This window comes from Eptesicus fuscus, chromosome 10 (assembly GCF_027574615.1).
Source record: "Eptesicus fuscus isolate TK198812 chromosome 10, DD_ASM_mEF_20220401, whole genome shotgun sequence".
Classification (NCBI taxonomy): Eukaryota; Metazoa; Chordata; class Mammalia; order Chiroptera; family Vespertilionidae; genus Eptesicus; species Eptesicus fuscus.
The window spans coordinates 13,398,517-13,415,045 of NC_072482.1; the positions used below are offsets into that span (position 1 = coordinate 13,398,517).

Sequence of the window (16,529 nt, forward strand, 5' to 3'; positions counted from 1 at the left end):
GGCCCAAGACTAACAGCTGTCAAAACAGAGGGTGGGAACCTGTTCAGCCCACAAACTCCCTTCAGTTGTGTTATGTAGCCCAGCACAAGAGATCGGTGACTCTGCTCAGTAACTGGCCGGAAACAGGCCCAAGCCCCCAAGCAGTGAGCACACATCCAGTGGGTGAAACACGAGCCTGGTTTATGACATTCTGTTGAGCAAAACTCCTGTCCCCTAGCACAGAGTATGGCCCCAACCGGCCAGGAGACCATCGTAGTTGCCAAAGAACCCAACTGCCCTGCCTGCCCCAGCTCCCAGCACTGCTGCTGGAGGGCTGAGGGCACTGAGGGTGTCCTTCCTGTTGGAGGGGCCGGCCAGCCGCGGGAAGGGCAGGAGTGCAGGAGCTCGGGGCAGGCTAACCCTGATAGAGCACCAGAGGCCTTCTTGAGTAGCGGACGTTGTCTTTCAGGAGGGGTGATCCCACGGCCATGCGCACCTTATTCCAGCGGTGGCCTTTATTGTAGATGGGCTTGACGGAGCGGCGGGACCAGCGGGTCAGGTACCTGTGGAGGGAGGACCAGGAGTGGCTGAAGGCTGGGGGCCCGGGCTGGAGCTGGGAGAGTGGGCACTGCCTCCTCAGGCCAAAGCTGTGGCTGTCCAACCAAACCCTTTCTCTAGTGTTCCTCCCTTGAGGAGCAGGGGCTTTTCCTGGGAGCAACCGCCAAGTGTGCTGTAACAGATGGGCTGGGTTCTTGTGTGTGTGTGGCAGCCCAGGGCCACGCGCTCCCTTCATCTTTAGGAGTTGTCAATGTTTATGTGTATTTGCTGGGGGAGGAGGTGGAGAAAGAGGCTACTCAGAGAGCAGATCATTCCTCTGTGGCCTCAGCCATGGGAAAGGAGGGGCTGATGTAAGGGCCTGGAGGAATCCTTCCCTCTTCCCCACTTGGCTCCTCCTGCCACCCCAGCCTTCGGGGAGCTCCCCTGGGTAGCCATAACTGGTGTAGGCCCCTGCCCCTCACTCAACCCATGATGGGAGCCAAGGGTGAGGGCCCATGGGGGTAAGGAGGAGAGGTGGGGAAAGATGGCTGCCGCCCAGTCCTTTGGCCTCCTTTGGGGGTGGCCAGGGCGCTGATGTTCCCGGAAAAGTGGCTCATGTCGGCTGGGGCTGGGGTTTACTCCATTCAGAATGAAACTCGGATCCTGTCCAGAGAGGCCCACCCTTCATCCTAAAAGCTCAGCTATGGCAAAGGCCAGGGTCCTCCCTGCCTCCACTCTAGGCTGCGACTCAACACAGCCACCTCCAAAAACCTCAAATGAGAGATGTTTTTAATTTAAAAAAAAAAATACCCTTGGATGAACATTTTTAGATAAAAGTAAAAAAATGATTGCTGATTTATACATTTCAACGGAGTCTTCTGCTCTCAGCCCTGTGCAAAAAGAAACAGCTCTGAGTGGAGTAAGAGCTGGGGGAGGTGCTGGCAGGCAGGAAGTGTGAGGCGGGCAGGCAGGAAGGACTTCTCTGAGTCTCCTGTCAATGTCAATGCCCCAACAGGGAGGGAGACTTCTGAGGAGTGGACTGGCCCCAGGGACTGCTTTTTCTATGGCTGGTGGTTCTGGGACAGCAGGAGAATAAAGGATAAGGGAAGGAATACCTGGCAGGCCCCTGGGCTGGCATCTTCCAATTTCCAGAGGGGATGGGTAAAGAGATAGGATATGGGAGCTGGTTTCCCAAAAAGAGTGCTCACTGGAATGTCAGGACCCCAGAAGATCCCCCAGGCTGACCGGCTTCTCCAGAACTGCTGCCCTAGAAGTGTTCCTCCCCACTGCCCTGGAGAGACCCGAGGAAGCTGGGCTTCAGCTAGCCCTGGGCCTGATGCCTGTGCCACATGGAGCAGCCAGCTGGTGGGGGAGGGGTGGCTGGGTGGCCTCCAGTCAGCTTTTTGGGAAGATTCCAGCTCTAGGAAGAACCAAGGCTCCATCCTACCACTCCTGAAGGGGCAGAGGAAGGAGGAAATGTGGCTCCCCTGGGCCCAAAGCTCAAGGGCCTCTGGATAGAATCATAACGTCCCTTGCAAGGGAATCAACCTCCATCGTAGCCAGGACTCTGACTCCCCCTCTCGCTCCCCCACCGTGGCCTTTTGCAACCCAAGGGCCCCCACACATCATCAATCCTGTGTCACGTTAAAGGACACCGGATATATGGGAGGGAGCCTGGCCTCACTTCAAAGGCCTGAGGGCAGGATGGATTGTGTCCTTAGGCCTGCTGCTGTCTCTTAACAAGTCGGGGGGTGGGGGTAGGCTCAACCCCCAAATGGTCCATAGCATATTTAGGAAAGACAGAAAGAGGTTACTAGGTCCTGATCCCCCAGGACTGCTGGCAGATAGCCCAGCTAACAATGTGGGAAAGGCAGGTGGAGATGGGCATGGGGCCAGGGTGGTGGTGAGGCATCAATGAAGACCCAGCTCTGGCCCTGCACTGCCAGCCCAGGAATTTGTGGCTGGTATTTGCCTGTACTTCTACCCTCGTGCCTGGGTTCTGTTAGGGATCAGACTAGGAGGTTTGCTAGGGGGTGGGTTAAGTCTTGCTTTGCTTCACCATCTATGGTCAAATCCAGTGGCAGCTGGACAGGTTGAAAGAGGGAGGAACCATTGATAGAGGAGAACAAGAATAAATACCAAAATCAGTTTTACAGATCTGGCTCTACTCTCAATAGGGGTATTACAGATCTAGGAGTATGAGAGAGTGTGGCAATGTCAGATATGGGGGAAGGGAAGGAACATACAATAGGATGACTGAGCGTTAGACAGGTCTGCTCCTACACCAGAGGGTGCCACCCTGCTTAGGCTGAAAGGCAGATTGATTGATTGAAGGATCTAGGGCCTTCCTCTTCTCTAAAACCTCAGGACCTCCTGGGTCAGCATGTGCAGCCGGGCAGGTTAAGTATACAACTCTAGGAAGTGCCATTCACAATCTAGTCTATGTGGATACTGCCTTCAAGTTTTGCAGTGTATGACTTGCACAGCTATATAAAGTGGCCCCACCCCAGAGAGCCCTCCCATTTTTAAAGCCTCATTTTGCCCTTTAATAAACCCAGTGCTGGGATACTAAAAGTTTGAAGTGCTCTGACATTCCCATAGCAACCTAGTATGATGTCATAAACAGGGGATTAGCACATTCTAATGCCCAACCAGCAAACCTCCTTATGCTCCTTGCCTCTGTGCTAAGTGCCCTCTTAGGGAGGGAAGAGGAAAGAGGGCTGAGGGCAGCAGGGGAGGGTGACAGAAGCATGTGCACCATCAACTGCAGCCTCGGTAGGACCAATGGGGGTGGGTGCTCAAGCTGGATGGGATGGAACAGACAGCCAAACAACACTCTAGCTTTCCTGGGCTGTGGGATGAGCTCCAAGAAATGGCCTTCTCGACAGAATACAATGGGAACTGGGGGCCTGCAGAATGCTCAGGGTGTTGACACCCTAGTGTGCTTACCGGTTGAGTTGGGGTTTCTTTTTTGGAACAAATCCTTCAGGAAGCCGAGGCCTGTGATTTGGCAACAGACCTGAGTGGAGGGAAGAGCATATAAGGAGATGGTCTCTGCAGCTCCCTCTGCAGCTCTTGAGGGCCCCAGGGAAAGCCCAAGGGGTGGAAGGTTGGCACTGAGGGAATTATAATGAAGACTCTTCCAGGAGGGGCTACACACGGGGCAGCTGGTGGGGAGATGGGGAGATGGCGCCTACAGCCCCAAGGGGAATTCTACCTGCTCGGTGGGCCATCTTCACACACTCCTCAATCTTGCGGTGCTCTTCCTGGCACAGGCCTGTGATCTTTCGAGGCAGCATGCCTCCGTGAGGCCGGATGAACTGACTGAGCAGCAGGACATCCTAGAAGAAACAGAAAATAGGAGGTGAGGGTCACCTGGGTGGACTTTTGATGCTGGGAAGCCAGGCCACGTGACCTTCAGGGGAGGCTGTTGACCCTGGCAATCCAAAAGGTTGAGGTCTCTATTGGGAACTGACCTGAGACTACTCCCTCCACACAGAGCTTTGCACACTGGTCTACTCCCTTCACCCTTACAAAAGTTAAATCCCGACTTTTTTTTCAAATTTATTTTTAAAAATATATTTTTTAATTGATTTAGAAGAAGGGAGAGGGAAAGAGATAGAAACATCAATGATGAGAGAGAATCATTGATTGGCTACTTCCTGTATGCCCCACACTGGGTAATAAAGCCTGCAACCCGGGCATACGCTCTGACCGGGAATTGAACTGTGACCTCCTGGTTCATAGGTTGACGATCAACCACTGAGCCACGCCAGCCGGGCTAAATCCCAACTTAATAAGATTCTCTGACCCCACTGGCAATCCCAAAAGCTTTTAGCTCCTCGATAAGATAATCTTTTGATAGAGAATAGAAACTCTTCAAGAAGCGTTAACAATCTTTCCTTCACCTGCAATATCTTTCCTGGTGACAAAAGGTCTGTTATTCTCCTAGGTAGAGGGTATGCCATATATTTCCATACAAGGAAAAAAAATCTCTTTCTGCCCCCAAAGCCGCTGTGCCACAGGCCAGAATACATGTAGACAGTCCCTCCACCTTCTGCCATTCCCTCTGAAGTGCTAGTCAGGATACAAACTGAGGAAGGGACCAAGGCTGTGAAGTTAAATCCCACATCTTCTAAGCCCCTGTGACCAGATGTGAATGGACTCTCAGGCTTCCTCTGGACCATCGGACTGCTTTGAAGAGTCAAGGAAAAAAGGACAAATAGAGCCAAAATCAAGACAAGAGACCATTTCCTACCCCCAACTCTCACAGGATAGTTGAGGGGGTTAAATAAAAGCCACCATCTCCCCCTCTTGCCTCCCCTTCCCCCCCAGGGGCCTGGCACACCAGTCTTAGCAGTCATGTCCACAAACTGACTTGCTGCCCTGGCAGGCGCCTCGCTGTATAACCGCAGATTTGTTTTAATCACTGGACAGCTCCTGAGGGACCCAGACCCCCCAATTCCCACCCCTGTAATCTTCAGAATCTGATGAAAAGAACTTGGATTGGATTATCCAGGGCTAATAAACTGGGCTCACTGCCCTAGCCTCCCCCATTGCAGGCTGCCAAGGAAGTTAACAGCTTTGTGCAGCTCAGGCTAACGGTGTCCTGAGTGGAAAGGGGTGGAAAACAACTTTAGCCTTTACCTCGGAGGGGATTGGATTTCTTCTGCTGGGTAAACAGAGCCAAGTCTTATTTCCTGGAAACGGCTGGTAGGAAGACTGCCCCGTGGTGGTCAGGCAGGTTCACCTCCCCATCTTCAGTTGGGATTCCAAGTATGGCCACAACCCCACTAGCTTCCATGTAACAAGAAGCTGTGAATATTGCCGCGTGGCCTGCAAGCTTCCTATTACTCCAGGCGGCCAGCAGCAGCAAGGCCCAGGGCAGAGTGAAAGCACACCCCCTCCCCACCCCTGGTGGCTTCAAGCCAAGGCTCCCAGCCTGGGAGATTAGTTGGGTCACTCTGTTCAGATCCCATGGGCATGTGGCCTCTCCTGCTCTTACCACCTGACCGGGATCTCTGCCCTTAGTCATCCCATTCCACAGAGGGGCACAGGGACAACCGGCAGGTCAAATTGGCCCAGAGCCTGAATCACCTGAAACCTAAAAATAGGGTGCTTAATGCCACCAACAGAACTCTGAAGGACAAGTATGAATTTCTCCAGGGTTGTGTCCTTTTCCCCAGGCTCTCCCCATTGCTAGAGAATACAGAGTAATAGTTGGGATCATAGTCTACGTGGGGTTTGTATCCCCAGAGTCTGATAATTAGCTGGGTGACCTGAGGCGAGTTCATTAACTTTTCCATGCCTCAAATTTCCTTACCTGTAAAACCAGGATGAAAAAAGTGCCTACTTCTCAGGGATATTGTGAAAACTAAGTGAATGAAGATGTGTAAATGCTTACAACAGTTCCTGATGCAGAGCAGTGCTCAATGCAAGGTACTTATTACTCACTGTCGTCATCCCATGGAAACAGATGGAGAGGTACAAGAGCTGGAGCACACAGGGGTCTCTGTAGCTCCAACAGAGAGACAATGATGTGTCTCCAGATCACAGTGAGGCCTTTCCAAGTAGCCTCTCATTACAAAAGAAAGAAAGCCAAACTCAGATCCCGATTCTACCCTCTTGGGAACACAACCCTGCAAGACTCGGGTACAGGGCTCTGGTGGTCTGATTCACATGCAACCAGACAATGAACTAAATGACTCTCAACCCTGGCTGCACATGAGAATCACCTGGGGAGTTTTAAAAAATGATGGCCAGGCTTTACCCCAGACCAACTGAATCAATGTCTGGGGATGGGGCCTGAACGTTTTTTAAAGCTTTCCTGTAATTCTAATGTGCAGCAGAGCTGAGAGCCACTGGACAAAATGCTTGTCTCTGGTGGCTCCATGGGATGCAACAGTGGCCATGGGGGAAGGGCTGGGGGCAGGGATGGCGCTTGTAAACCAGGGAATATGACCTCTATAACATGCAGAGCCCTGCGTCTTTGCACACTCACCACATAGTCATACTTGTGCTTCAGGTTCCACCGGCAGATGGGGCACTGGCCAGAGGGGTTAGGGGGATTTGGACTTTCCCGGGGAGTCTCAGTGATACGGCCTTCAATCTAGGAGGCAGAGAAAGACAGCCAGTGAGGGAGAGGGGCGTGGGGTCACTAATCCTTGAGCAACTCCCCAAACTGGTGGGACTGCTTGTGTAACTCCATCTCTGGAAGTTTTGTGGAACAGGTAATAGGTCTCTCTGCTGGAACTGAGTGGTGGTTTTGCAGTGGCTATATGTTGGGTCTTGGTGTGTCCACAGAGAAGTGAGTTGGTAGCCTTAAGGGCAGTGGAAACTTAATGCTGGTGGCAAGAGGGAGAGGTTTGCTGTATCAGCTGAATGCTACTTTTCCTTCCTCACACAAACAAAAACCACCTTTGGGAAGAAGTAATAAATGCACATGGTAAAAAGTTTCAAACTGCGCAGGGATGTAGAGTCCAAAGAAAGTCTCCTCCCATCCCACCTACCCTTCTGAGGAAACTGCAGCTCCCAGCGTTATCTTACAGAGCGAAGTCTGTGCCAGTGGTTCTTAGCCTGCCATGATTTTGTCCACTCTTCCCCATGGGACGCTGGATACTGTCTGAGGCATTTTTAATCGACCGTCAATACTGGGGGATGGGGTGCTATTGGCAGCTAGCAGGGAAGCTAACCATTCTACAATGCACAAGATAGCCCCTACCAACAAAGAATTAGCCAGCCTAGGATGCCAGCAATGCCTAGACGAGCAGATATCCGTGTACACTCTGCTGCTTCTCTCTCTCTCTTTTAAAAACACAGATGGGAGAATACATTCCCATCTTCCTCCTTGCTTTCATTATTTTGGATGCCACCTTTTCAACCGTGCTGAGGCCACGTGCAAAATGACCTCTGCTGTGGCTGTTGTATCCTGTGACACAGCCTTGGAATTACTAAGTGCAACGGACCACTGATCTGGGAGTCAGCTCCAATTGCAAGAGGGGGCGTTTAGAAAGCCTTGCTGATTGAAGCCATGGATTATGAGAGCGAGGCTGGGACAGGGCTCAGAGGCTTTGGAAGGGAAGCAACACTGTCTCCTGAGGTAGAAGTGGCAAACAGGAGAGGAGCTGGAAGCAATGCTTGGTTGTGCAGGGCACTGTTACCTACCCTTCAGCCAGGGCCAGAAATAGAGAAGTGTGCTAAGGAAAATATGTAGGTGTGAGTAGGCTTGAGAGGGGTTAAGGTGGTCTCTGGGGAGAGAGCTAACATTCATCGATTCCCCATTATATGCCTGGTTTTGTGCTAATCATGGTTCACATGTATCATCTCATTTAACCCCCACAGCCTAGGGAGGGAGGCATCATGATCATACTTATAGATGAAGAAAGTGAGACCCCGGAGAGTGAGCAATAAATACCATCAGCCAAGGCAGCGCCTCTCCAGGCATGGATGAGCTCCCTCCCCAAGTTTCTCCTAATGCCACCATGTCTCCATGTTCATTCTACAAACAGCAAACTCATGCCCCACATGAAAACCAGTCTTCACACTCAGAAGCCAGATGTGTTTTCTCTCCACCAGCAGGGAGTTCACAGGGTAAATGCTTGTTTCAGCTTTGAATAGGGAAATAAACAAGGTGCCTAAGGGGATGGGGCCCCCTCAAAAGAACTATTTTGAGGTTAAGCAATGCAAAAGCCGAGGGAGAATTCTAGGGAAGACCCAAAAAGGGAACCCGAAAACCTTGATCTGGAGATAAGACTGCTTGGCTGGCTGCCAGAAGGGTTAAATCCCTGGTTGACATGGAAGCTATACAGGCTTCTAGGAGCTCTGTGGAGTGGCTGTGGATTTCTTGGAGGCATGGAAAGCCATGTGAAAACAACGCCGTCTTGTCTTTTAGGGATTATAGGATAATCTAGGCCCCATGACTCCTGGAGGAAGGGAGGTGAGATGGCCCAACAGGGAAAGGGGAGTGGGTGGATCAAGTCATTCTAGCTTTCTTACCAACAGACAAGTCAGGGTGCTAGCTAGTAGCCCAGGGTCCAGAGAGTGTCACCTTTTAACGGCACCACTTAAGGAGTAGCTTAGTCATTCTGGGCAGAAAGGAAAGGAGCGGAGATCCAGGATCCTGGCCCCGGATCAACTTACTCTGGCCTTTAGTCCTGCCATTGCCTTAGTTTCCCCTTTGGAAAACTAATTTATCACCTTCCAAAGAACATTATCAGTAAAGACCTCTGAGACCTTGTCATCCACATGGCCATTTTAAATAATAGATGCTTCAATCCAGGTACAAGTGACTGTTCCTGATTAACCACACTATAGCACACAGCTTGAAAAATAGTAGACTGTGAGATTTATGGTCACGGAGGGACCTGATCCTGGAGCTAGGAGCCCAGTTTGGACCTCCCTCTTTCCCTCCCTCAAAGGAGCAGCCAGGCAGCTCCAAGTGTTAAAGAGGTTATAAATGGCCAACTCGATGATACTTACTATAGTTGTCTTCCCTTTTTGGATCTCCACCACTACAGAGATAAAGGGGAAAAATTAGGTCAGCCATTTAATAAGGAACAGGGAGTTTCAAATAATAGCTCAAATTCTACAGCAGAAAAATAGAGCCTTCAGTCTGCACTCTCCCACAGTCCCCACCTCGAAGAGAAAGCGTGCAGGGTTCCCCTCCAAGTGCCAAGGCTCTATGCCCTTGAGGCTGGGTGGGGGCAAGCCCAGATGCCCAAGTAATATCATCTCTCTGGGATTAAGAGTGTCCACACTGCTTTTGCCTTTCTAAGCCAAGATTCATCTTGGTGCTATCTAAGGAAATTGGCAACATCCTGCCCTACTATGGCTAGCAATAATGACCTGAGTGTGTGTGTGTGTGTGTGTGTGTGTGTATAGGGGGTAGTGGTGGTGGTGGCGACAGCAGAAGCATGTAAAAGACCTTCAAAAGTACCCACTGCATGTGTCCTTTTACTAAGAGAATCAGACAAACATAATTCCTGACCTTGATTAGTTTACAATCTAAGATACAGCACTGAACTAACACAGCTCCAATGGCCCTGGGTAGATAAGCAATGAGACAAGTTCACTCCTAAAATTCATTCTGAGAACCTTGTGTTAAAACTATATGAGGACAACTGTGTGAGTTAAATCCTCTTCTTTTCTCCACTCCTCCCTGCAGGGTTGCATTTGTTATCTACTGGAGAGGTGTGATAAAAGAGGTGGGAGTGCCCTGGCTGGTGTGGCTTAGTTGGCTGGGTGTTGCCAGGTGCTTCTCGGTTGCCGGTTGATTCCCAGTCAGGGCACACGCCTGGGGTTGTGTACTCAATCCCTGATAGGGGTGTGCAGGAGGCAGCCGAAAGATGTTTTGCTCTCATATTGATGTTTCTCTCTCCCTCCCTTTCTCTCTCTCTAAAAATCACTAAGAAAAAAAGAGGTGGGCATAATGGGCTACGGATACTGGGTTCAGGAAGACTACTGCAATTCCAAACTGAAAGGGACTCCCTCAGCTCTTCGCCTCTAGGTCTGACAGCCAACAGAGAACCCAGGGGAAAGTAAGGCACACACATCTGTCAGGCTTACCTATTTCTGACTAAGATGCAGAGTGACAACTTCAACAATATGCAAAGGGAGAACCAAGCTAAAAGCCCAATTTAGCAAATATAATCAAACAGAAAGTTCTTGGAGATCTTCGCTTGTTCTCCCGTTTCTTTAGAAAGAGAGCCATAGCTGTTAGCACAGGAACTGGCACACAGTTCCATGCAGATGCTCAATTAATGTGTACTAGCTCTCAGGGAGCAAAATATTCGTCATGGTCCCCTTCTGACTGCTAATTACTGTAATAGGAAACTTGGGCCCACATAACTGCAAACTGTCTCCACACATACTAAAATCATATTTTAACAGCAGCTTGGCTACCACAATTAGTTTTACTCAGCTCTAGCCAAGGCAAGATTACAGATTAAAAAGAGCCTAAGGTTCTTAACTTTGACAATGTAGTCAGTTATGGATCTCTCCCTAGCATACATACAATTAAACATGAATTTTAGGAGACTCGCAGACCCCTGAAGCTATTATACAAATAGTAATATTGGTTTTCTCTCAGTGCTGGTAGTAGGTGATTTTCAGTTTCTTCTTTATGTCTGTCTGTATTTTCTAAAGTTTCTAAAATAAATGTGTACTGCTTTTGCAATAAAAAATAAACAATAAGAGAGAAAGAATATGTCTAAGGAAAAAAAGTGAGGCAATTCTAACCCAACCAGAGGCCCACAGCAGCATCTGTGATCGCTGTGACACCTAATTGGACACAGACTGCTGGAACTGCTTCCCATTTGTTTCTGGGCACGGCTATTCATAAAGACTCCTTACTTCTAAATAACCAACCTGAGAGAGCCTTTCCATTTCCAACTCCAGACACACAGAGTTGTAACAATGGCAAGAAAGGCCCTGAGGCTTTCTCCCAAACACTGTAGTTACCAATCAATTCATAAAGACAAACTAGGTTTCTCCCTGTGAAAGGAAATGCGTCACCCCACACACGGATCTACTTGTTCAGAACAGAGACCCGCCTAAACGGGATGTGGGTGAGACTCAGCCTGGTGCTCAGTCTGGAGGCCAGCACAGTTGCAAAGGGACTGTCACTGTAATATGTCAACCTATAAACATGGGGGTGCAGAAGGAGGGCACAGCTCCAGCCCAGTAGGGCTTCTAGGCACCCCAGAAACATTGCAAATTTGTAAAAAACTAAGTTGGATAGAGGGTGAGGGAATTAGAGCAACAACAGGTAGGAGGAAAGTTTTTAAGAATCATGATCAGAAACAAAAGGAGAACCATTCTGATACCACTCGAGTCAGCACGAGAACAATGCCCCGAAACACAAAGCGGATAAACATGTGGTTTCTTCTCCATGGAGGCACTTGGGTCCTAATCATGAGGTAAACAAGTCTAACAAAAGACACATCACTCCCGGCAAAGAACCAAACCTTGAAGTCATCCCACTGGCCCCTGGAAAAGAGATCAAAGACCATGGCAAGCTCCACTGTTCACAAGCTCCCCACACAGCAACTCTGAGCCAGTGAATCATCTTACTATAAGCCAGTGGGTAAAACATTAGGCAGATGCTTATCTAATAGAGATAATTTGTCAAACCAGAAGGAATGACCTGAGAATTCACTGGAGATTGAGATTAATCAGGGCGGTGTCTCAGTGCTAGGGCAGAAGGCCTGGCTGGAGCCTGAAGAGGCTTTGATAGATTTTAAGCCTCTCAAAACAGGAGATAGGAATCAAAATAGTATTGATTTTCAGTGTGCATACAAAGCATGTCAAAACCAAACAAAACCTGAGATCCATTTTGTCCCTGGCCGCCTCTCCATTTAAGAGAAGTGGGGGTGGCTAAGAAAAGCTGGACTAAGAGATTTAGGCACTAACATAGAACTTGTTTAGAAAAAGATGGAATCACCGTCGTGTTCTGAGAAATGGTTATATCAAGTAAACTCAGGAAAGAAATGAAGCCGTTTTCTAAACTAGAACCAAGGGCCAAAATCTTCAAAGACAGGCAACTTCTCATACAAATCAAATAATCTGTTCCACAGGAGGCAACAGATTTGCTGAGCACCGGTGGAGGTACAGCCAGCTCCACCTATTGTGGAGTTACAACAGAATAGGAAGACAGTCTTTGCCCTAGGGGAGGAAAGGGAACTAAACCAAGTATGGGAACTTCACTATAATAAAGTCCATGCCTCGTAAAGAGGTCCTTTGAGTGCTTCAGTAAATACTCGTCTAGGATGGAGTCCAAGATAACTGAATTATAACAGTCCAGAGCAAACAGCATTGCGGTAAGATTGCAGTGAACACAGAAAGACCTTGATGGCCACATAAACACAGACAGTGAACAGCCCAACTGTTTAAGTAAAGGAGGAAGTGAGGAAAGATTAACGATGAGGAGTGGAGGCACTGCTACGCAAAGTGCCCAGAGACCAAGGTCCTTCTTGGAAAGGGTCCATGGAAACCAAGTCCCAGAGTATGAAGGAATGGAGTAACTGAATGGCAGGATGGCTAAGAGGCGGCACTGACAGTCTTAGAGGGTCAGGAGTAAAGTGCATGTTTGAGATGTGTGTCTGCACTTCTGGTCATTAACTACTTTTCTCAAACTCCCTCCTCTCCCAAGCACCACGCTCTTCTGTTCATCTTTCATTCTACCACTGAAATGTTCTGATTCTCTCATCACCTCCCACTTTTTCCTTGGACCCCCTGAGGGAATGTCCCTCTGCACGATGCTTTAGGATGTCTTATTGCTGCAATTCTATAAAGCTCCAACTCGCTCACTCCTCTCTCAAAGCTTTCAGCTATAGGGCTGCCTTGTCTGAAATGCTATAGCTAACTGGAAAAGATGAAGAAAATTCCCTTCAGCCTTTAATCATTTCAACTCTTTCTGATCTAGGTGTCTGATAGATCATTACTATACATTCAGATAAGCAACATGCTTATTTTTCTTGTTTTATTTTAAAAAATATATTTTATTGATTTTTCTACAGAGAGGGAGAAGGATAGAGTCAGAAACATCGATCAGTTGCCTCCTGCACACCCCTACTGGGGATGTGCCCGCAACCAAGGTATATGCCCTTGACCGGAATCGAACCTGGGACCTTTCAGTCCACAGGCCGATGCTTTATTCACTGAGCCAAACCGGTTAGGACTATTTTTCTTGTTTTAAATATGTTTCCTTCATAAAAGCTCTATGAGTGATAATGCAGGAATAAGGTCTAACACAATCCTTGCTAAGTCTGGCAGTGCTAACCATAAAGACACTAAATGGTCTTCAGCAAGTCAACGATGTGGGCTTTCAGGGAAGGGAGGGAACCACGCGGAAGCCCTGCCATGGAGAACTGAGGTGATGTTACTGGTGGAGAGGGAACAGCACTGGCTTTACTTTCAACTCCACCACTCACTGGCTGTGTGATGTTGAGCCGTTACTGAACCCCTCTGGATCTCATTTGTAAAAACGTCAGTAATATCCACCTTTAAGGATTGCTGGGAAGATTAAATAAATGTAGGTGAAAAACCTGGCACAGTGTTTGCAGCAGGCACTTAATAAACCACAATTTCCATTTTTGTGTTCCTTCCATAATAATATATACTTTTTGTTAATTCTCACCAGAGGATATTTTTCCAATGATTTTTAGAGAGAGTGGAAGGGAGGGGGAGAGACACAGAGAGAAACATCAATGTGAGAAGACATATGGTTTGGTTGCCTCCTGATCCAGGGCCGGGGATCCTGCAATTGAACCTGGGACCTTTCAGTCCGAGGGCCAGCACTCTAGCCACTGAGCCAAACTGGTTAGGGCCTATTTTTTGGCCTTGTCTGTCGCTCTGGTCAAACTTTAGACCAGGTTTTCTCAACAGCAGCATGACTCACATTTTATGCCATGTACTTTGTTGTTGTGGGAAGCTATCATGTGCACTGTAAGATGACAGTAGCATTCCTGGACTCTACCCACCAGATGCCAGGAGTATCAGTTGTGACAACTAAAAATGTCTCTAGACATTGCCAAAAGTTCCTTGGGGAACATAACTACTCCCAATTGAGAACCACCGCTTTAGACTTAGAGTCTTTACAGGCAGGAGTCCTGGCACTGAGTACTCATGAACTCTGACTAAAATTAAATAGTATTATCTGATTCCAGCTTCCTCTCCACAACATTAAATTCTAAGTGTACAATATTATTTGGGTGTCAAATATACCAGCTAGGACCAGTCAAAATTAGGTGTATGTGTAATATTTTGTACTTTATACATAGGGGGTAGAATATCAAGGAAAGTTTTTTTCATTGAAATGCTTTGGAGCCCTGGCTGGGTAGCTCAGTTGGTTAGAGGCCATTGGATTTGTTTCGCTACTCCAAGGTTGCGGATTCGATCTCCAGTCAGGGCACAGACAGGAATCAACCAATGAATGCATAAATGAGTGGAACAACAGATCGATGTTTCTCTCTCTCTCTCAAATCAATTAAAAAAAAATAAAGGCTTTGGAGACAGGTGGTTGGTTCTTCTTTAAGACGACATTAATTCAATTTAGCTTTTAGGTCTGACAGTGAGTAACCAAGAAGAGCAACCAACCCAAGTATTTATGGAGAGGAGGCATTCAGATACCCACCTGATTATACAGTCCATCATTTCACAAACTCTCGAACAGAAAAAATTTGAATCTAAAATATTCCTTTGTAAAAGAACAAACCAAAACGATTGCTCTTGGTTATCCTCTGGGAACATAGCAAAGCACTGTTTTCAACTTTGAATTTCATAAAGGATATGTAAATTGCAGCCATTAATGTTTGACACTTGGTAGACACCTTCAAAAGTGTTATGGGCATATGCTTGGTTTTCAGCATGGGAATAAGATGCGACACCTTTTCCAAGTCCTTCTTATTAGCAGCATGGTCTCTTTGGTGTCTCTTTATGAATGGATTAGTTTGCCTAATGTTAACCAGGCAGTATCGGGATTTTGTTGTTCTTCCTAGCAAATGCTCCATCTTCCCTTCATAGCTAAGTTTTTTACACATACCTGCTATTTCCATTTCCTCATGAACTCTCTCTTTGATTTCCCATTCTCTTGGAATTACTGTTTGAAAGCTAAAAAAAGAGATCTCTCCCAAAACAAATCCAATAGCCTCTTCATTAGGCTCTTTTTGAACTTTCCTGTTCCCTCTGAAAACAATGATCACTCTTTTCCTCTGGATATGTCTGTTTTAGTTAAAGGACATGCTGGTCAATACTGTGCCAGAATCTTCAAGAAGGCCCACACCACTCATCCTTTCCTGCTTGCAGCAGTGCACAAAGGAAGGCTATGTCTTGAAAGACCTTTTTCACTCTCCGCCAGATCCCACCCTTTTATAAGGCCATTCAAGACTTCCTCCTCATGAAAACTTCCAATTGGGTTTGCTGTTCCCAGTAACCGAATCTCCCTGCCCTTTATTGCAGCGTACACATACCATCTTAGAACCGAACTTCTCAGGAAAAGGGCTGTATTTTTTTCCCCTCCAGAATCCCTTGACAGCCTGAAGTAAAGCACTTGGTCAGAATATACGTTTCCCCATAAGCCTTTCCAGACTTAAGATGAATGAAAAGCAGTAACACCATTCAGCATTTGCCTCTGTTTCAGCTGTTCAATAGCCTTTCCTCTCTGGGAGACTAGCGGCCCGGGCAGAAAAAGCCGCCATCAGATCACAGCACTTTCAGATGAAAAACTGGAAAGGGAGACGCTTGGGAAGGTCTCCAGATGTCCTTCCCTCCTGACCCACGGGCACTTTCATGAATGAGGCGGCCGTCCGGAGACTACGGGAGGGAGAATTAACATGCAGACCCTCACCGAACACTTTTCTGAACCCGGGGACAGGTCTCTCTTCTGTCCCTGCTAACTAAGCAGGTCTTTCTCTCCGTCCTCCCCATCCGCCCCCGCCCCTGCCCGTGAGGACGCTCGCGAGGGGTGGGAAGTCAAGATAATAGCACCAGGGTCTGGAAGGGGCTTTCTAGCGCCCTGGGAGCGCCAGCATCTCCGACGTTTCGGAACCGCGCGAAGGGAAGGAGGGGCGCGGCGGCTGGAGGAAGAAGCTCCGCCGCTCTCCTCTTCAGCTTTGGGAAGTCGCCGGGAATGGGGACTCACCTTCCCTGAACCCGCGATTTGGAGGCCGGGCCCAGCTGGTCGCGGCAGGGCCTGCCAGAAGCCCTCGGAAGAGCCTCCCACACCCGGACACCAGTGCACTGAGGGCCGCCATCTTGAAGACCAACGATGACCTCTTGGGCACTTCCGCTTCCGGAACGGCGCCCGCGCAGCCGCTGTGGTGGGCAGGCTGTGGGCTTCTCGCTCTGTTACCCCAGTCGCTTCCTTTCCCCTCGCCTTTCTAGCTTTTGGCAAAGGGTAGAGGCTTCTGTGTCAAGGCTGTGCTTCATTCCGAGGAATAGGGGAGGGCTTCCAGCTCCCGTCTGCCAGTCCCCGACGCCTCCGAGGTCGCTTTCGTTCCCTGGCAGGCTTCCTTGCT

General features: G+C 48.5%; 1 protein-coding gene across 3 annotated transcripts; it reads right to left on the bottom strand.

The window, feature by feature from the left end:
• Positions 1–159: 159 nt before the first annotated feature.
• Positions 160–16,274, bottom strand: MRPS18A (mitochondrial ribosomal protein S18A). Of its 3 annotated transcripts, XM_054721952.1 has the most exons (7): positions 16,154–16,213; positions 15,628–15,825; positions 8,995–9,026; positions 6,518–6,625; positions 3,734–3,857; positions 3,466–3,535; positions 160–542 (listed from the first exon to the last, which is right to left on the bottom strand). In XM_054721952.1, exons 2-7 carry the CDS (start codon positions 15,635–15,637, stop codon positions 395–397), a joined length of 492 nt encoding a protein of 163 aa, XP_054577927.1. In that variant the 5' UTR covers positions 15,638–15,825; positions 16,154–16,213; the 3' UTR covers positions 160–394. The 3 variants fall into 3 exon arrangements, with proteins under 3 accessions (XP_054577927.1, XP_008151471.1, XP_054577928.1); XM_008153249.3 differs by lacking the exon at positions 15,628–15,825 and having other exon boundaries at positions 16,154–16,274; XM_054721953.1 differs by lacking the exons at positions 6,518–6,625; positions 15,628–15,825 and having other exon boundaries at positions 16,154–16,274.
• Positions 16,275–16,529: the final 255 nt, after the last annotated feature.